Source organism: Rhamphochromis sp. 'chilingali' (assembly GCF_963969265.1).
Source record: "Rhamphochromis sp. 'chilingali' genome assembly, chromosome: 11".
Classification (NCBI taxonomy): Eukaryota; Metazoa; Chordata; class Actinopteri; order Cichliformes; family Cichlidae; genus Rhamphochromis; species Rhamphochromis sp. 'chilingali'.
In genome coordinates this window covers 20136111-20157604 of record NC_137938.1, presented here as the reverse complement: position 1 = coordinate 20157604, position 21494 = coordinate 20136111, and the positions used below count along the sequence as shown (strand labels likewise).

Below are 21494 nucleotides of genomic sequence, written 5' to 3'. Positions count from 1 at the left end.
GTGTCCAAAGAGTTAATAATGCAAACGTCAGAAGAGCAGAGAAACCTTTATTGTAAAGTAACAAACGTTTACATGAAGCAGCTTCAAGAAGAAATACAGTACGTCACCACCTCTGGTTTTACCGTTTCAGATATATACTTCCATACTTTTTTTTTTAAACTTCAGAAATATATGAAAATATAATTTAATGCACTTGACACTAGACAATACATTCACTGTACACTATATCAAAGAGTTGTCTCCATACTGGCAGTTCAGTTTTGCCATGATTCCTATTTGGACTTTAGTTCCTTAACACAAACACCAAGCTGTGAAAATAACCTAGTGGCTCAGATTCGAGAATTTCACGCTCGGTTTTCAATTACTTTAATTATTAAGTCTTTACAAATGGCTAACACATTTTTATGGCACAAACTAAGAGCTGCATGTGTTCCCTCGCAGCCTAAGAGCAGGACTATGAGAATGCAAATGTGCTGAATATACTGACACTAGTTCCTCTTTTCCCATTATCCATGACAGACAGCTAGTTTTGTGAGACCTGAGACCTGTACTATGAAACAGGATTTGGGCTTATCCAGGAAAAATCTGCTAAACCTGGGTTATCAACTCAATAAGGAGGTTCACTTCTTAGCAACGTACATCGCCATGTTGACTTATCACATACACCTAACCTGTATTTGAGATAATAATCCAACAGGTACGAAATCTAACCAATCAGTTCTGTGGAAAATGGCGTTCCCATTCTTGGAAGATTTGAGGTTTTTCTTGATCACGTCAAGAAATGCAAATTCATAGAAGCACTTTTCTTATATTCCGGTTATTCTTTTAAAGAAACAATATATAATCCTAAAAGGGGAACCCATTTGTACTTTGCATATAGGCTAAGCCTTTTTTTATTTATGGTAAACTATTAGATTGTCCTGTGTGTTAAGTATAAAGCTGATACTGATAAGTTTTCCAACTTGCAGGGTCAGCATTCTTGTTAGTTTTCTTTCATAGCTTCAATAAAAGTGCTTTTTCAGTCATTTTCAAAAAAGTACTTAAAGCTCAAACACATCCATACAGCACTGATATACTATAGTGCTTTTTGTTACTACACATACTCACAGCTGTGCTGCTTTTCAGTTTGTATCATGTCTTTAATTTTAGAAAAATATAAAAAGCTTCCTTTTTAATATCAATCTGTTGCCACAAGACCTGTCCATGTTTCTGATTGGTCAGATGCTACCAACGCCATCCCACAGCTACTAAGCTGAAAGCCACCTCTGCCTGATTACCTTATCTGGGTTCACTTATGGCATAGATATTGTGGGTATGGTGAACCTGCTTCATAACTCAGGCCTCAGGCAGTCAGTGAATAGTAAACAGAGTGGGCTGACTGCCTGTGTTCAGCAGCTTTGAAAATAAAGTTATACAAAGACTTTTTGGAATGGTTTACATTTCAAGGCAACTGCTGTTATTACAGAAATCTTACAATACTGAAAAGATGAAATGATTGATGTACATCTTTCCTTGGAGCAATGTAGAACGTGCAACTCTACACTCACTGTATATACACTAGAAACAAGATGTTGGTAAAAATGCTAATTTATTTGGCAACTTTTATAAAAGTGCTTCAATCCCTTACTGTAAATAAGCATGGAAAACTGCTTACGTCTTCAGGGAAGCTGTCAGGAACATGAGGAACAATGACAGCTTAAATACTATCAGAACACTTGGGCAGGATTATGATGCTGAAATGTTAGCAAAGAAAAAAAAAAATCACCTGAGAACATTCTTTTGGTGCTCACACACATGTTTAAAGTAAAACTTATCAAAAATGTTTTGAATTCTTGTGATATGAAAGGAACAGTAACTACAATAAGTCCAACAAATGATCAGTAACATTAAGCCTATTAGAGATTGCCAAATAATGCTTTTATGCTGGATTTCATGCTATAAAACATTATATAAAACACTGAATTTGTCTCAGTCACATTTTATCGTAAAAAAAGAAACTCTTCAATGTGACAAATGCATGGTACGATTGCTTCCTTTCTCAACAATTATCCCAATCTTTTCTCTCCTTCCCTTTAAACCAGAATGCCCAGCAGTACATGTAAGGCTACTTGTGACCTGGGCTAACACATGCCTTCACCATCTGTCAAATGCTAAATAAATAAATGATAGTTTAAATGTGCAAAATGCAAAAATGTGAACAAAATAAAGATTCAACATTCTGAATAAAAGATATGAAAGAACAATAATATGTTTATACCATGCAATAGTGTGTAGTGTAGTAAAATACAACGAGAGGGGAAGAAAAGGGGGAGACAGCTGCTGCTGGTGATAGTGGTCTGTTGATGGTTGCTGACATAGCCTGAAGGCAAGTGCTGGTACCTCACTCAGGCTCTACTGCTGCAACTTGCGGATCATGTCAGTAGAGATGGGTGGGTGGAAGTTGATTGTGTGGTGGCGGAGACCCTGAGATGTTTTGTAGCTCTTCCCACAACGACACTTAAAGGGTTTGCGCACCCTTATCTGAGTTCGGTGGCCGTTCTTGGCATGATATTTAATTCCGTTTACATTCTGTAATGGAACAAGGAAATGAAAGAGCCACCACTTTAGACACGCACCAACCAAAGACACAACAAAATAACCTTGAAGCTATTGTAATTTAACCAGTCAGAGGACCAGGATTCTCTCTCTGCGAATGGAAGATGTGTAGAGTTAGTTCACATCTGCATTGACTCTCAAGGACTCTGGGTTAGTTGATGTATTTTAAAATATTAAAATTAATATTATAGAGTTGTCCTTGTTAGTGGAAAGACTGTTATTTAGTGCAGATATACATATTCCTTTTTTTCAAAAGGTGATTAGTTTATTTATAGTAGTCTGTGACTTATGGAGGAAACTGGTTGTGTTCTCCCCTGCATAGATTACAAAACCAAAGCAATGCAAAGTGTTTTTACTTGGAAATAATCACATGTTAAGCCAAAACTCTTCACTGACACATTTCTGGTGCATATAAAGCAGATGATTATGCTTATGATCATTTAATAGGAGACGCTCAGAACAGAAAGGGGAGAGCTGGAGGAGGAGAGCTATTGATTTTTAAATTCTGGTGTGCACTGCTTGGAGAAAAGAATATTGACACATAAAACTATACGCATGTGCGTCTGATTAGCCAGTCCAAAAGTATGAGCATAAAAGTATAGTTATATTAGGTTCCAATTGTCAGAAGGTCAGATTTCAGAACATCGCTGCAGAAATTAGCTGGCTTGGCTCTAAACCTTTGTTTCCTTTTATCCAAAGGTCTGAAGGCTGAGGAACAGATTGTTTCCCAGAACTGTGGCCTCCATCACAGTCCTTCCTGCCCCGCAAAAAATCACAAATTCTGAAAATTATACGCACCTACAGATATAGTTATATACCCATCTTCATTCTTAGAGACCGGTATTTTAAAATCATAGTCATACCAAAATGAAAAAGGCAAGGGATATTATGATTGATCTAAAATATAGTGTATATAGTGTAGGGTTAGGGTAGGGTAGTCTATAGTGTAGCATTAAAGGAATTCACAGACTTGGGTATATCTATGATATTTACCAGTCAACATCTGAATGTAGGACAAGATGTTTTCTTGTTTCAAATCTATCTTGTTTTACTGCTAAACAGATGCCTAAGGCTGCCTGCTACCTCAGACTAAGTCATCGCCTATAACCCTGTCATTCACGTCAGCAATGCAATTTTCTCAGGCTGCACATAATTTATTCCAACCACATACACCAGATGTGGATGGAAAATGCTATAAAAACTCCACATCTCTGAAGTGGACTAGATGTATGCATTTCTGTTGTTGTAATGCTCAACTAAGAACCAATTTTCCATTGTCAACAGCAGGGAATCGGCTGGATTTATTTTGAAAGTAAATAAAATCACATCTCTCACACTTAATACAATGCAAATATGTCTGGTTTTCATTTGGTCTCTCTGGTCATGATAAAGATATTTCACACCGTTTTATTATGTTTACAACAGGCATCCTAATAAGATTTAAGAGACCACGAATGAAACTTACCTTATATCTCTTTTTACATCCTGGAACTGGGCATGCAAAAGGCTTTTCATCTCCTCCGTTCATGTACATGGAACTGAGGATGGACTCGGAGCTGATGGCGCTTTCTGTGGTCCATGACTCATCACTGTCAGACTCCTCAAACTCTACATCCTCTTCGTCACACTCACTTCCTGTTAGAGGGTGAAAGATTTAAAGTCAAATAGCAAACGCCTGAGGGCATCTTCACCAGGATTATATTACACAAACCTGCTTCCAAGAAGCTTTGTTTTATGCATATTTTCTATTAGGGGTGGGTTTTTATAATCGATTCATCGATTAAAATCGATTCTGGCTTGGATAACGTAAAATCGATTCATTAAAATCCTGAATCGATTTTTTAATATAAATTTATTTTGTCCGAAATGCCAGAATCTCTGGTGACATCTCACAAAATTTCAAGAACCACCAAACAGTAAATGAGAGCAGGTACAGGGATTCTGCACATAGACTTAAACACACAGCGCGACCCGCGGATCAGAATCAGTTAGATGTCGCCTTTCTCACAGTCGGGGCTGAAAGCCGACAGCTCGCTGATCCGGGTCGGCGCTTTGTGTTCACGCCCTTTATGCGCTGATTCTAAAGCTGTTAGTTTGATCTCTCTCCAAACAATATTGACCGAACCAGCAGCTAAAGAAGATCCAAACGCTTCACATAAACATCGTCATGAATTCACTCTTTTCCTGTTTTGCTTCCATTGCGATGCGCAGCTCGCTCTCTCTCTCTCTCTCCCTCCCACCCTCTCTCTCTCTCTCTCGAACAGTTTCGCTTTCTTCATTATTCGCTTGCTTGTTATGCACAAGTCTACTGTTGCTTACAGCGCTGTCGGCCGCTGTTTTTTCCCCTTTTACATTCTTCCGAAAAGAAAACCTCATTTCTGCTGTTCAATACTGAACAAATTTAAACTTTTTAATATTATTCAAAATGCAAAATGCTTAGCCGTGTCTCTAATAAAACCGCTGTAACGTCAGAGGTAATGTTCATTAATTAATGGTTTTCTTTCGTTTTTGATGTACTGCAGAATATTTTTATAAAATCCCAGGCCAGGAAAATCACCTTCATGTTTTTCTGTGTTTTATCTTCAGCTACTTTGACACAAAGGCATCTGCTGTGATGCTCACACCTTGGATAAAGTCTTGCGAGTGTCAGCTTCCTTTTTATAGATACAAAAATATGTAAATGTTCTGATCTGAATTATACTTCTGACTGTCAAAATTTCCCAGATTTAAATCGAATCGAATTAAATCGAATCGTGGATCGAATCGATTTGGGACCTTGTGAATCGGAATTGAATCGATTCTAGAAATCAGTGACGATACCCAGCCCTATTTTCTATGACGATGAAACCCTGGCCTCTGAGCTTTCAGCCTGACCAACGTGGACCCTTCACAGCATGTGTTCAAGGATAGCATTCCCACAATCTTGACTTCATTTGTTGCAAGTTTTTGGAAAGACTGAAATATGCAAATTGTGGGAAAGAATTTAGGCATTTCATTGAGGTCTTAGGTCAACACGCTGCTATTGTTTTATTAATTCATTAAAGATGCCATTCCAGAAAAATGCATACTTCACAAAAAGAAGACAGAAGTACGTGGGAAAACGCTGCAAAAAAATAAAAGGGGGGTCCTGTTATTTATAAAGCTAAATAAAGAAACCTAATTAGCTGGACTTTAAGGGCTGTCCCTGATTTTTTGCAGCCTTACAGCGAGCTTCTTTATGGATGTCAAGTCAGGCCCAGCAAGCTCCAGAACTTTCTCACTGTTCCCCCCCCCCCCCAAAAAAAAAATAAATAAAAAAATAAAAAATCCATCATGATCTATTATGATGTTTGTCCTTTTAATTTTTAATGGTATTTAAAAAACATGTAATAATTCAATCATATAATTAATCTAAAGAATAGATTATGCATTTATGAGGGCATGGAAAGAAAAGATGAACACAGACACCATGTGGTCACTTTTCATGTCAACACCAGACACATGAAAGATTTTTTTATATAGTGACAGCCGAGGCAATAAAACACTGCAGCTATAGTGCCTGAACAGGCAAATACAAACTAAACAGACTCAAAGTGGCTGCTTGCTTGTAATTAAGCTCAATGAGGAAGACTGCTGCAGAGGCCACACTGGAGACTGGAATTACCAGCACCAACTCAGCCCGAGTCAGGGAACATTTCTCCCAGGGAATTGATCAAAGTCAGCAAAACTCTCTGATCGTGGGACTTCCCGATCCTGAAAGGACTTCTTTTAGTAGAATAGTTCTTTCAGCAGGATGTAGCAAAAAGACAAAGCCCACAGACTGTGTGAGGTTTGTTCTTGGTAGTGTTGCATGTGGATAACTTAATTCAACAAAAACAAAAACTGTCAATCACAGAAAAATATTTTTTGTTATTCAACCTGTGTTTTTTAGCTGATTTACTTACAGGATAATTCATTTAGATGATACTAAAAACAGAAACTTTGGCTTTAACATGGATATTAAACAGAGAGATACATATAATAAATATTAGGTGTTAACAGTAAACTATTAGATTTCCTTATAATAAAGACTCAGCACAAGGATCAACACCAGGAATGACAAACTTTAGTAACCAATCATTTAACTGTAGCTTCAGTTAGAAAAATACATGAATGTTAAGCATCTGGAAATACACATCCTATCCTGGAAACCTAATTAGATGAACTAGTGTGTTGATTATGGTTACCTGTAGGTGTGCTGCTACGGAAAGAAGAAGAAGGGGTGATGGGTGGGGTGACTGGAGGGGTGAGGTTTCCACTGGTGTGGCGGGGTGGTGTGGAAACATTGCTACGTGACAGATTGCCTGTAAGAGACAGAGACAACTTGGGCTGCACCTTCTTCTTCAGGGCCTCGTGTTCTCGCCTTGCAGCATCTGTCATGAACCTGGCGTTGTGAGGTATAAAACTTGTAAGGGTTTGCAAACTTTTTGGATGGAAAAAAAAGAGCATCATCTCATTCAGACTACAATCTAGTGTACTGTAGGTTTGGTACTGCTTAAGAAAAAAAAAATCAGTGGCTGCATTTCCCTTTGGGCTTTATGATTGACAGTAAAGTCGTCAGCAAATGTGCACCATAAAACCAAAATGTTAATATAGACACTGTTAAAGCAAATGTGGAATTAACAAATTAGGTGATAGCCACATCAAGATGTGTTTGTGTGAGCAGGGAGACAGAGGCAGACCTTCTTGTACAATGGTTTGCTGCATAAGGCTCTTAAAACGACTGCACAAGCAGCATATCAAAGACAACCAGGATGAACGCAGTGCAATAAAACACCCAACTGCCAAATACTGTAGCAATTCATTTAAGCAATCCACCAGATGACGTTTTTTAGATTGTTGGTAGAACCTCAAAGGAGTACAGCACAAACTTTTCTAGTTAAATCTTTTCAGGCAAACCACTAATAATATTCATCTTATGATTTTGTCAGATTTTAGTAAATTAAAGTCACTTTACTGAAAAGTGAGTTACTGCATTACTAAGTTAACCTTCAGTGGGGTTATTTCAAAAGGAAACTTGTTTCTTTACCTGTTGATATAGCTAAGAGCAACATATGTTGGCTGCTGCTGCTCCTGCTTCTCCAGGAGACATGGGTCTGTATCTGGGAAGACAAGATAGACATAAAGGCAGAAATTTAGCCACAAAATATACCAGTGAACAATGGCACAATTCTTCAATTTTACATTAAAGTTTGTCATATTTTCATGCCAAAGTTATTTTATTTTTTGTTATCCATTTATTACCCTAAGACAACTGTTGAACTGAATTTAATTACTTATACAATTTGGTCCTTAATTACTTTTCAGGGTCCCTACACTCCAAACAGTTTCATATAACAAAAAAAAGAAAAAAGAAAAAAAAGAATGAAAATAAAATATGTATAACTAATAGATAATATATCTGGTTATATAATAACTATTATATGAAATTACATAAAGCAAGTTGCCATATAATAACTTCAGAAGTATTACAGCAAACAAACTACATTCAAATATTCATACCTATACCCAATGCATAAACTAAATACAATAGAAAACGTTTTAAGCTATACAGTCAAAAACTAAAGACATCTTTAAGCTGTTTTAAATGTAATCCATTACATCATTTTACAGAACAGCTGCTGTATGATCATGGTGACAAAAACATAGGTAGGTATTCCAGAGAGAAGACCGCATCAGAGCACTACATTGTCTCTCGTCAGAATACAAGAAGAACGAATCACCAATTACATGCGAGGCTAGCATCATCAAGCTTCATATGAGCTTTTGTGATTCATACGACCAACCCGGTACAGCTCTAAAGTAATAAACATTTCACATTTTAAAACAAAAATGAATTTGTGTCAATGCACCATAAGGCAGAATGGTGTTTTTGACCTAAATAAGGATAGCCAGTTCTCCCTCCAATGCAGTCTTGGTGTCACAGGGAGGATGAAGCACACAAAAGTATGCATTATCCACCTAGAACTAGCCTCTCAACCAAAAACAAACAAACAAACCCAAAACAAAACAAAAAACCCCAACAACCTCAAAACTATCTCAATTATTTTCAGTGATATGCCAGGCTGTGTTGGATGCACTGTTGTGTTCCATGTTTGTGGCAAAGTACTTTTTCTACCCAGACAGGCAGGCACAGAGGAAAGGTGCGGCTATGTGGGAACTTATGCTGACTTTAGTGATTTTTAAAGGGGTGTTTTTAGAAGCCAGCTTTATTGTGCATGTTGACACAGTGGAAATATAATCAGGAAGAGTTTTGGCAACAAAAATGAAAAGGAAAAAATAGAGCAGCTAGTAAATATGGAGGGCTTTAGATTTAGAGAAGTATCCTTTTCAAAACTTTGTCATGTTAACGTTATCTGGTGCCAAACGGCTCTGTAAGTCATCTGTAATCTACTCTGTGTCATACTAACACATATATGAATAAATTAAGGGTCTTGCAAAAGGTTAGTCAGTGTGCACCTTGGCAGTGCGCTTTGATCAAGAGTTCCAGGTATTCATTTGTGTGGAAGAATTCGATAGGATGTGTTGTCAAGAAAAGGATGTGGGCTCAGCTCTGAAAATATTTTGTAGAACTACTCAAAAGCAAGGTATTGTGCAATGCACATCATTATTGTTTTAAAGATGATGTAATGATTATCAAGAAAACTGATGCTGGAGAAGATCCATAAGCTGATGTTAGCTTCTAAACCAGCTTCTCGTGTCCTTTGAAAGACGTCTACAAAGTTCATGTCATATCTGCTTAACGCTAGAAAAAAACAAAACAATGTCTAGACTGTCAATTCAGTTTTATCTATACAGCACCAAATCACAACAACAATCAAGGTGCTCTATATTGTAAGGTAAAGATCCTACAATATTAGAAAGAAACCCGAACAATCGCACAACCCCAGGAGTAAGCACTTGGAAACAGCGGGAAGGAAAAACCTCAGACAGAACCAAATTTAGACATGAAAACCCAGAGCAAAAAGAGACAAGACAAGAATGGGAGAAAGAACCAGAGTTTAATAGTTACTGGTAATTAAATGCAGTGATGTATAAATAAACAGGGAGTTAAAACAGTGAAGAAAAAAAACAAACCACTCATACATGTATCACTGGAAGCCCCCAAGCAGCCCGAATCCATTGGATCATAGCCAAGGGATGGCTTAGGGTCACCTGATCCACCACCCAACTATATGCTTTATCAAAAAGCAAAGTTTTAAGCCTAATCTGAAAATTAATGAGGCTGTTTATCTCCCAAATCACAACTGGGATATGGCTACATAGTAAAGGGGCCTAATAATAAATTACAACAGTGTAGCCTAGAAGTGTTACATTCATGAATAAATGAAGCATCAGTAATATTGCACAAATGAATGGAGGCTGTCCTACATTTTTGTTTAATGTAATCATTAAATATTTCTCACAGTACTGGAGGTCAAAGCAATCCCATTTAAAGTAAATATCTGGTTACACACCAAATTTCGAAGATTTGTAGGACCAGGTACACAAACTTAAGCTTTTTCTGAATTTAAAAGCAGGAAATTAGAGCTAATCCAGGCCTTTATGTCATTAAAGCTATAGTTTAACTAAATTTGTATCATCTGGCTTCATAGATAATTAAAGCTAGGTATCACCTGCATAGCGATGAAAATATATGCAGTGTTTTCTAATAGTATTGTCTAAGGAAAGCATGGACAATGTAAAAAGTATTGGTCCCAGCAAAGAACCCTGTGGAACTCCATGACTAACCTGTGTGAGGACTCCCTATTACCCTGCACAAATTAAAATCTGTCAGATATAATTTAAACCACTGCATTGTTGTTTTTTTAAATAACAATTTTGTGTTCTAATCTCTGTAGTAAGATTTTGTGGTCAACAGGATCAAACACTGCACCTCAAATATAACCAGACAATAACAGAGATGAACCCACTGTCAGAGGCAGTAAGAAGATCATTTGTAACATTCACTATTTCCATTTCTGTGCTATGACGCACTCTAAATCCTGACTTAAAATCTTCAAAAAGAAAAAAAAACAAAACATTTCTTTGCAAGTAATCATTTGACTACTTCTTCAAAAATTTTAGAAATAAAAAGAAGGTAAGAAATTGGCCTATATAGCTAAGACAGCTGAATCAAAAAAAGGGCTTTTAAGTAAAGGTTTATTTATTCATCATATTTAAAACTGGAGCATTAATTAATGGTATACGTTTTTGAGTAGAATTGAGGGGTCTAAAGGCATTTCGATGGTTTAGAGGAACACATTATTGAAGTTAACTCAGAAAACTCAGAAAAACAAAAAATTGAAGACAAAGACTAAATAAATGTTAGCAGTTTTGAAAGTGGCTATACTTAATGGCACATCTGTGGGGCGGCTGTGAATATTTTTTCTCTAATGGTTAAAATTTTGTTCTGTTCTACAACACTGTTTTATATAAAATATAGAACAAGACTGCTCAGGAGCCTTCTGTTTTAAATTTCCATTGCAGTTTTTAAAAAAGCTGCTCTGCAGACGCCACATTGCTTACACATGACCACACTTGACACATACTGTGTTTTCCCATGCTGTGCTCCAGACATTCATCTTGCTCAGTGGTGCTAAATGTACAACAATAGCCAATCTCCACACCCTGAGGTGAAGCAGGGCTGACTTCAAACACTCTTCCCACTGCTGTCCATGTGGGCAAAGAGAAGATGCCCCATAAAACAACAGTTTCTACCACTTACCAACTAAACCTCCATGTCCAACTCTGTGAAAGACTGCTACCCCCATGTGGTTAAAACTATTACTCATTTTGCCTATGTGCTTATTTGTACACTTACACTTAAACACTTACACCTAAGGCCATTTCCAACACTGAATTTTAAATTATGGTTTTGTAAGGCACAAATACTAAAGTGCTGCTTTAACAAGCTATGTGTATTGAGTAACAAAAAAAATAATGCTAATCATACTGATAATTGCCAATTTCTATTTGATATAATATAAAAAAAATACTAAGGCATTGATATGAAACACATGGTAAAGATGCAATTAAAGTTCTTGGTTAAAGGAGTAAGCAACACCTTTTTCATGCTGTAATAAAAATCTTGAGTCATGCTCATTTATTGCTTCCACTGCCTTGGGATTTTACTCCTGTTTGCATCTTTCTTTGTTTAGTGATTTCCCCGAGTTCGAATACAATTCTCCTGGACAGAAAGACCTAGAGGGTCAAAGAAGAACTTGTTAGGTTTAGGGGCTCTCTTTCCCTTTTAGGTGACTATTTATTTTGTCTTCTAAATATACCTGCTATTTATAAAACTGCAAGGCTGGAGTTGAATACCACACATCACCACTTTTCAGTAGTGGATGCTGGTACCACATGTTTGCAGACTGGTCATATTCTAACTTTTGTTCAAACACACTGATTAGAAGTTCCACCTAATACATCAGACTTTTGATGTATAAGAGAAATATAGGTTAAGCTAAATGTAGAAAAAAATCCAAATGAGAGAGATTTAAATTATGCAGACACAATTGCTCATAAAGACATGGACACCTCACACAACGCTCTAAATTTTTTATCAGTGAAACCCAAACCACATTTAAGCAATATAAATATAAAAAAATATAATCAACAAGGCATCAGTCAGTCAGTCTTAATTTAAAGTCACCATAGGCGTCAGAAGGCAAAGAGCTTTGTACAGTTAGTTTGTACAGCCAAATATCTAGTAAATTGTGGCAGAGTGTTATGATAGATAGAGCAGGTCAAATCTCAGCACCTAAGGCAGAAGGTTTCTTTCAAGGCCTCAGTCGTAAGCAAGTGTTTCATTAACAGTGGATTTATCCCCAGTGAGAAGGATAGCACACCTCTCTTTACTCTCCAGCCAAAGTCATGGAAACATAGAGTAGGAAAGACACATTCATTACGACACTATTCCCATGCCAAAAGCACAGGACTGTGCATATACTACTGTAGGGACTTTTCTGAGCAGTGGGTAATGGCATGTGTCTGTGAGAGAGTGCACAAGAAATCCCTACTAAAATCCCTAATGAGTTTCAAGCAAAGGAATGGCGGTCTGCTCATGCAGCAGTGGATCGGTCTGTCCCTGCACGCTGTAAATCACACACACCTCAGGTAGGACCAGAGAGGAGGCCAGCAGGGGCCAGCTCCCCACAGCCTCCGCTATTCTTTTGGGGCCACCAGCAGTCAAGCACCAGGACGAAGGCGCCTCAAATAGAGATGGGAACCCCTCTAATCAGACTACACAGGTGGTCCACTTTGGTGGCCAGTTATTAGAAGCCTTCTGGGAAACAAAAAAAAAGGGGATTTATTCACCATCGCTACTTCTAGAGGCAAAGAAGCACAAGCTCCTTCATGGTCAAGTGGGAAAGAAAGACAAATCAGACTTAAAACATTTAATATGTAATTTGATTTCTGATTTCCACTGACATTTTATCAAAATATGTATTAGTTTAAACCACTTTCTGCTCTGCAATCCAAAACTTCCCACACAAGTTGTGGTTTTCAGCAAATTCCCTTTTCCCCCCACAAACAACACACAGTTCACAAAGAAAAGTTTTCATTTAGCAACATGCAAGAAAAAAAATCTGGATACAATGACAAACGCTGTTAATTTTTGTAGTAATGTTATTTAAAAAAAAACAAAAAAACAAAAAACAAACATTTATTGGACCTAAACTCTTTTCCAAAAGAGCACTGAACTTTCATCTAGGAGTTTGTCTTGGCAGTTTTTTTTAAGCATTTCTTAAGACTTTAAAGTATTTCAATTAAGAGGTCTAGCCTTGACATGATGATGCACAATCATTTACATTTTGGTATAAACCACTTAATTAATTTATGTGACACTTGTGTATGAGAGTGAATCCTGACTGAATTAGTGGTTTCAGTGTATCTCTGGACCACTAAGACATTCTGTGAAAGGAAACCTAGAGACTATCACACAACAAACCTTCCTGGGGCAAGGGGAAGTGACACACACACACACACACACACACACACACACACACACACACACACACACACACACACACACACACACACACACACACACACACACACACACACACACACACACACACACACACACACACACACACACACACACACACACACACACACACACACACACACACACACCTCTCTCATTTCCACCAGTGTCTAGCTCTCCACCCTCATGGCCAAATGCACTGCAGGGTAGAGCAGAGTGGTGAGCATTATGGTGACATGTTTATGGTGGCTCTGAGCAGCAGGGAACATTACCAGGAGTGGTGGCACAGGTAATTCATTACAATGTGACCTCAAAGGAGGAAATGAAACAGAGTCAATCTCCATGTGTACAAGCTGCCTTTGTGGCTTACTGAAAAAACATGGCAGGGTTAAAATAATCCATTATCGATGTGTTTAATTCAGACAGAACCTCATGTGCTTTCACAAAGATGTGTTTTCACAAACACATACCAAAACATACAATAATTATTTCTTATGGCCATTTACTAATTTTGATCCATCTGGAGAATACATTCTTAATGAATTAATTATTTCCCTGGTGTATCAAATAATAAAAAATATGAGTTTCTTAATGTTTTCTGACAAACAGTCCCAATCCCAAAAATACTGAGCTTACAGTAAAACACGGCAAAGCAACAAATCGTTAAAAATAACTAATATTTTTAGTTTTTTAAAAAAAAAATGACTTCAGATTGATTTTCTGTTACTCTAATAATAAATAAACCATTCCAGCACGGTGTGCCAGGAATAATTATTTTTAAATTTGAGTCTGAATTTAACTTTGCAGCTGTTTTGTTTATAAACTTGTGTATTCGGAAGGCTAAAGAAGTCCTGTGCATAGCAAAGCAATGTGCGACAAGTAACCAGGAAACAACTTTAGGTCAAACTTGGGTGTTACAGATAAAATCACTAAAATAATAGACTCCAGCAAAAATATCACGTTGACTACGCATGTTGTGTAATGTCAACATAGGCTGTACATTATCTCCTGTGTGAAACCTTTTTATGAAGTATGTTGCAGTCACCACACAGGAACAGAAGCAGCAGTGTCGGGGGTTGGGGAAATGTAATTAGGCTCACCAGGTGCACAGATCAGGGAACTAGTTGCTGTTTCCCAAATTTATTACTTCCGCGCAGATTATGAGGGTGCAGAGCAAAATCTACCAAACGAGCCTCCAGTGAGGACTGGCAACAAGCAGACTCATTGTTATCGTGTATGGACACTACAGGCCATCTACCCAGCAACACATACGCACACACTAAAAGGTTTAAATAACACGATCGCCATTTTCTTTTGGTCTACAGTGGCCTGGTTGCTCAGTGAGAAAGTAAACATTTCAGCGAATAGGTGGGTACAGTTTTTATACCACACAAGAATATCAAGTTCACAGGAGCTCTTTCAGGCTTAAGCCAGCATGCATTACAGTCAGAATTCAAACTTTCCTCGTCCTGATTAGCATGTGCCGATTTTGCTCACAAAGGCCCAAGAGGACAGCCTGACTCTCATTATTAACTTAAAACTCAAAATATAGTTTAATTCACAATGGGGTTAAAAAAAAATAAAAAAATAACCCCACTACCTTGAGTTTATACTTTGTTACAGGAAAAATGATTCTATGTTTCTTTACCTTCTTTTAAATGTACAAAGATGCCCTTTGTTCATTGTTTGGATGCCCTTTGTCTATGGTTAGATTAGTTTAGAATTATCCTTTTAGACTTTCTCAGCAAAGACATACTGTTTTGGGACATATTGTTTTAGATTGTTTTATCTCTCACAGCTTTCTCCCAGCTCTCTGCTGACGAGACTATCGCCACATATGGAGTTGTTTATTTTATCTGTTTTGTATTTTCTTATCCTGTTCTCACTGTGTTTCCTATAAAAAGTGCCCAGCCTCTGTACACGGTGTGAGTTGTTCTGAACAGCTTACCCGTGTGCACGTTAAAGCATAAAAAGTGATCTTGTCTCATTGTGTCTTTATTTCTCCTGGGTCTTTTACAGAGTTTTCCCCCAACATACTTCATCTGTGCTGATAATCTATATTTTCATTGCAGCTAACAAAAAAGCAATAAGTTTCAATATTCTCTTGATAAATGACCCTAGCTAGACTCTTCGATCAGGCTAGAATGTGAAAAATATGTAGAGTTGTTAAAATGAACTGACTAACTTCTGGCCTATAATACCCATCTAAAAAGACAGCAACCAACAGCAAAGGAGCGCCATCTTTTGTTCACACACCCAACCAGCAGGCTGGCTAGCAGTGGACAAGAATGTGTTCTTGTTTTCCAGGCGCCTAATTATAATGGAGAATGTTCTTTAAGCAGCAGGCCACCAGATGAGGAGGAAGACATGCCAAATCAAGCACTCGCTCTGTAATTATGCTTCACAGGCACTTGGCACAACGCGCAAGATTTCTCACTTCTCAGAGTGAGCACAGGCCAGCAGACAAAGGAGGGGGGCAGCAAAGTTTTTCCACTTTGAGCCAACTAATTGCTTCATTATTCCCCAATAAGTCATTTGGAAGACTTTTTTTTCTAAGGCTAACACCTTGGACACATGCACAGCACATAGTCAGAGAGCGGAGGATATTAAAGCCAGTCAGGCAACAAACAAGAACAACAGAGACAGCTGAGCCCTGTCAGCTTCAATAGCAAGAGTCTGAAATATTACATTAGGGAACAGATGTAGTTCCCCACAGTTTGACGATCACACGTTCAAATCGTGAGGATTGGAATTCACTTTCTTGACTAGCCTTTGTTAAAAAGACATAAATGCCTTAGCACTTATCAAAAAAAAATGCAGTATTCATAACATTTTAATATAAAAACGTGACAAGCAAGGATTAGATCGAAATGAAAAACCACAGGGCACTCTTCATAGGGTGGAATTTCTATGCTTTGTCCTCCTTTTTGATTTTAATGGGGACCATAGTTTACAAAATGAGTGTCATATTGTATTAGATAAGATGTGAAACTAGTGACTGAGATCAAAAACTAATTAGGAAAATGTTTACTTAGGGCAGGGGTCCCCAATCTCAGTCCACGAGGGCAGGGGTCCCCAATCTCAGTCCACGAGGGCCGGTGTCCCTGCAGGTTTTAGATCTCACCCTGGGTCAACACACCTGAATCACATGATTAGCTCATTGCCAGGCCTCTGGAGAACTTCAAGACATGTTGAGAAGGTAATTTATCCATTTAAATCAGCTGTGATGGATCAAGGACACATCTAAAACCTGCAGGGACACCGGCCCTCGTGGACTGAGATTGGGGACCCCTGACTTAGGGTATACGCATGGAGGCCATAGGCATGGAGGCCATAGGCATGGAGGCCATAGGCATGGAGGCCATAGGCATGGAGGCCATAGGCATGGAGGCCATAGGCATGGAGGCCATGAACTACTGCATTTGGTTCACTTTTTGGATCCAGTAGCTACAGAATTTACAGTTGAGGTCAGAAATCTGGATACGCTCATCAAGACTGATGCTTAATAACTTCTCGTTAGTGATTGTGATTGACAACTGGCAGTTTCTCTTTAACAATGTAAAAATGATTAGTTTGACACCACTCACTGATTAAGCAATAATCTGAGCAATGGGAAAGTCCATTGAACTCAGCGTTGTAGGGTTACACAAGTCGGGAAGGTCTCTTGGAGCCATTTCTAAACAACTGCCCATCATAATTTCAAACAACTTCATACAGAGTTGCAAAGTTACAGACATTCTGTACTTCAGTAGAAGTACAAACACTACTGTTAAAAAATACTCCAGTAAAAGTTGAAGTACTGATTCAATTTCTTTACTCAGGTAAAAGTCAAAAAGTAGAGACTCAAAATAAGAAAGCAAAAAAATAATTCTTTGGAGGATGTTTCTGGTTTTGTGCAAAGATAACCGAATTTTTTTTATTGTAATTATGCTCAGCTTGAACCTGAAGAAAAAGAAGGGACGTAAAAAAAATAAATCTGATTTCTGTTGCCTACATTGTAGAGGGTAACACAATAATTTCTATTGAAAGCTCCAGTAGATTTTCTTAGTGTACATGCTGTGATCAGCTGACCTGCTGCCCACTATGGATTTACACAACTGAATTTAACAAGAAGTCAGCAGATGTTTCACAGCTGACACTACACTGTTTATGCTGTCTTTATATTAGTCAGTATAAAGTCGATATAAGGGTAGAATTCAGCGAATGAATCTAAGCATCATCAGCTTAACTTCAAATTCATCTCTGCTTCACTTGATGTTGATGGTCTAGCTCAGTTTGTTTAGCAGCAAATTTCACAATATGAAAAAAAACATAATGTCAGATGTACAGACCCAATATCTGATTTAAAAACATTAGGACTTTTCCAGTTTATCAAATCCCACTGAGCAGTCCTTACCTTTAAATCTAACCTCTCTTCTTCCTCTCATGTCCTGTCTTTCTTATCTTTCTCCATCTCTGAGTGAAGTTAGCTCTCTTCCTTTTCTCTCCCTGTGAAATACAGAAGCTGGACCTTTAGCTAGCAACACACTGTGAGACAAACTGCACAAAAACAGTTTGTGTGTTTGCTGATGTTTGCTGAGCTGATAGAAATGACCTGACAGTTAAAAAAAAGTAACTCCCTTTATGCTCGCTCCCCTTCTGTAGCACTAGCTAGATGCCGAAGTACCTCAACTTATGGACACCTGCAGTAATTCGATGTTGTGGCAAAAAACAAACAAAGAAACCACTGTCCCATGTTTAACCTTTGACTATGGCACATGTCATCTCTTTTTATGTCACATCCTCTGATGATTAATAAATGCAGGCTCGCAGTGACAAAACAATAACTCCCCCCAAATGTGTTAAAGCAAAAGTAACAAGCCTGTTATGAAAATGTAAGAAGAAAGTGCAGATATTTGTTTAAAAATTGTGGGGAGTAAAAGTAAAATGTTTTCAGAAAAAAACTACTCAAGCAAAGTAGAGATACCTGAAAATTGTACTTAAGTACACTAACAAAGTACTTTACTTGAGGTATGTTTTCATGATGTGTTTATAGGAGTAAAGGGTGAGGCTTTCAAACCTAAGAAAACTGTCAAGCATGGTGATGGTAGCATCATGTTTTGGGGCTGTTTCGCTGCCAGGTATGTTGCACAAAGTCAATGGAATAATGAAGCAAGAAGAGTACCTTCAAGTTTTTCACCTTCACCTCCACCACACATCAACAGCTAGACGGGTGAAACTTGGACAAAACTGGGTTTTCCAACATGACAGTGATCCCAAACACACATCAAAACATGGTTTTGAAATGGAAAAAGGAGGCTAACATTAAACTTCTGGAAAGTCCCAACCTCAACCCAACTGAATATTTGGAGACTGTGCTTAGCTGGGTCCCAATCAATGTAACTGAACTCTATAAATTCTGCCAGGAAGAGTGGCCAAATATTCAACCAGAATTATGCCAAAAGCTTGTTGATGGCAACTAAAAGCATCTGGTTGAGGTGTAACTTGCTAAGTGAAATTTAACCAAATATTAGTCAAGTGTATGGATATATTTGAACCTGTGTGGATTTGAGAAAATCCAACATAAATTCAAACTTGTGCACCCAATTCTTATTTTGTAAAATTATTAGATATGCAGACTGCACAAGCGTTCCACCCTGAAAAAGAACAGATTAAAGAAATCACTCAGAACTCATGTTCATGATGAGTGTATGTAAACTTTAGACCATAGCTGCATATTCAGTCTATAGTTGTTTCCCTTTTATTCTAAAAGAGGGATTTTTTTTCACTTCATTTGCATATAGAGGTTCATTTAAATTGGTTTACAATCTTTACCTACTTAAATTCAAATGCATTACACTGCACTAACTTAAGATAACTAATGAAGTATCCCTCTGCAGAAAAAAATGTAATCAGTTAATTTCAATTCATTAACAAAAGCAACTTATATTAAGATTAACTATGTGCCAGCCGAACTCATTTAGATAAACTCCCCGAGAGGCTATAAAACAGCAATCAGAAAAAAAAAAAAAGATGAACAGGCTAATAAAATAAATATTTCCACAGCCCCATCTATAATTGCTTCCCAATCTCCACCCACAGGCAGTGGCTATTATAGTCTTTCCCAGCATGAACTAGAGGAGGCGCCATTAAATGATAATCTTTTGGGGTGGGAGGCAGCATCTGTGTTGCTAGCCTGCAGTAGACAAACACCCATGTGGAATAGCATAGGTTTAGATTTGGACATTGTAGAATAACACCGGTTTTCTAACTTTTTCTTGCACTTGTCGTATTAAGCCAAATTATGGAAATTTACCAAGCAATACAGTTCTCAGTTTCCAGCCAATTTCCCCAAATTTTAGATTTGGGGCATTGTATATCTACAAAACAAAGAATACAACTTGTAAAAACAAACAAACAAACAAGCAAACAAAAAAACCCACACACATTAAATAATAGATAACTCCAAGGTGCTTTGAACTAAGACAGATAATAAAAACGCTGGTAGTTTGGATAATATCTGAATTGTTGAACAATATTGGTTAGATAATATATTTCCACGAGTGTGTGTGTGTGTTTTTCATACTATTGTTCTCTTTTGAAGGGCCAATACCCAGACGTAGTATTTTTTTTCCTATGTCAGCTGGCGAAATGATATGCAATGTATATTTTTATATAGCCCAGTTAACTACGTTGTCAGGCGGACTGAAACAAGCTGCTGACTCTAAGTTGACTCACGACGTTTCCAGCTACGCGCGCGGGCCTGGCGCTGCATTAACTAATTGCACGCGCGACCCGGGCGCATATAGTAACTTCAAGTTTGTGTTTCTTCGATGTTGCAGCAGTAAAATAACACAGTGACACAGCTTTGAAAGAGAAAAGAAGAGGGGTAACATCAACTGCCGCCACACCTAGCAACAGGGTTGTCAGGACGCAGGAAGTAACTTGCTAGGTTGCTAATTAGCCACGTATGCTAAGCTGCAAACCGGGGCCATGGCCATTGCAGGCTGGGGCTCGGTACTTATCAGTTCTTACCGATGTGGTTATCCTCGATGTGGACGATGAGCTCGGACAGCGAGTCGAAGTGAAGTCCGCAGCCCCCGAACCTGCAAGCGTTGGAAAAGAAGGAAGCAGCGGCGATGCCTGTCATGGTCGCTGCAGCATTAGAAATGAGGGCAAGCGGCGGGGAAACAGCGGGGCGGACAGCGGTGGAAACAGCTGGAGCTCGCACTGGCAGCAGGCTGACTTCTCTCAGCTGCGTCAAACCAGCTGGAGACACTTAATGACACCGGAAGTGAGGCTGTTTGACTTTCATTAAAAAAGCCAAACAATTTTTCTAAATTGCCTCTAGTTATACAGTTCGTATCTGAAGTGAGTCCTTATGGCACGCCTGCAGTGAAGGGATGGCAATATATTAGATGAAAATTAAACTTTTGGCAAACTAGGATATATTGTTAGAGTTTAGGGTCGTACAGGATATTAAATGAGAATTGAAATAGACCTCATCTTGAAGTTTATAAACATTTTCGTATTCCTTTTAAAAGACGTAATCATTTTTTTAAAATATAATTTTGATTATTTTAAATAAAAATACACAATGTTGTTGCCATTGTTATGCCAAGAGCCTAAATATACATTTCGAAACGTCATCTTTTGGTCTGTCTAGCTACATTAATCACTTATTTAAAAAATTAAAAGTTTGTTTATAATTACGTGAACTGTTGGTCAAATTTGAATTATCAAGTAAAACAGCAGATGAGTAAACGTTAAATGACAATTATCTAATAACAAAAGTGCGATTTTACACACACACACACACACACACACACACACACACACACACACACACACACACACACACACACACACACACACACACACACACACACAAACAAACAAACAAACTGCATTCCTAGAAACTGTGTAGTAC

General features: G+C 38.0%; 1 protein-coding gene across 1 annotated transcript; it reads right to left on the bottom strand.

Moving 5' to 3' along the window:
* Nucleotides 1–25: 25 nt before the first annotated feature.
* Nucleotides 26–20847, bottom strand: jazf1b (JAZF zinc finger 1b). Its single transcript, XM_080895975.1, has 5 exons — nucleotides 20600–20847; nucleotides 7643–7715; nucleotides 6801–6997; nucleotides 4061–4230; nucleotides 26–2568 (listed from the first exon to the last, which is right to left on the bottom strand). The coding sequence occupies exons 1-5, from the start codon at nucleotides 20712–20714 to the stop codon at nucleotides 2392–2394; spliced, it is 732 nt and encodes a 243-aa protein (XP_080752101.1). The 5' UTR covers nucleotides 20715–20847; the 3' UTR covers nucleotides 26–2391.
* Nucleotides 20848–21494: the final 647 nt, after the last annotated feature.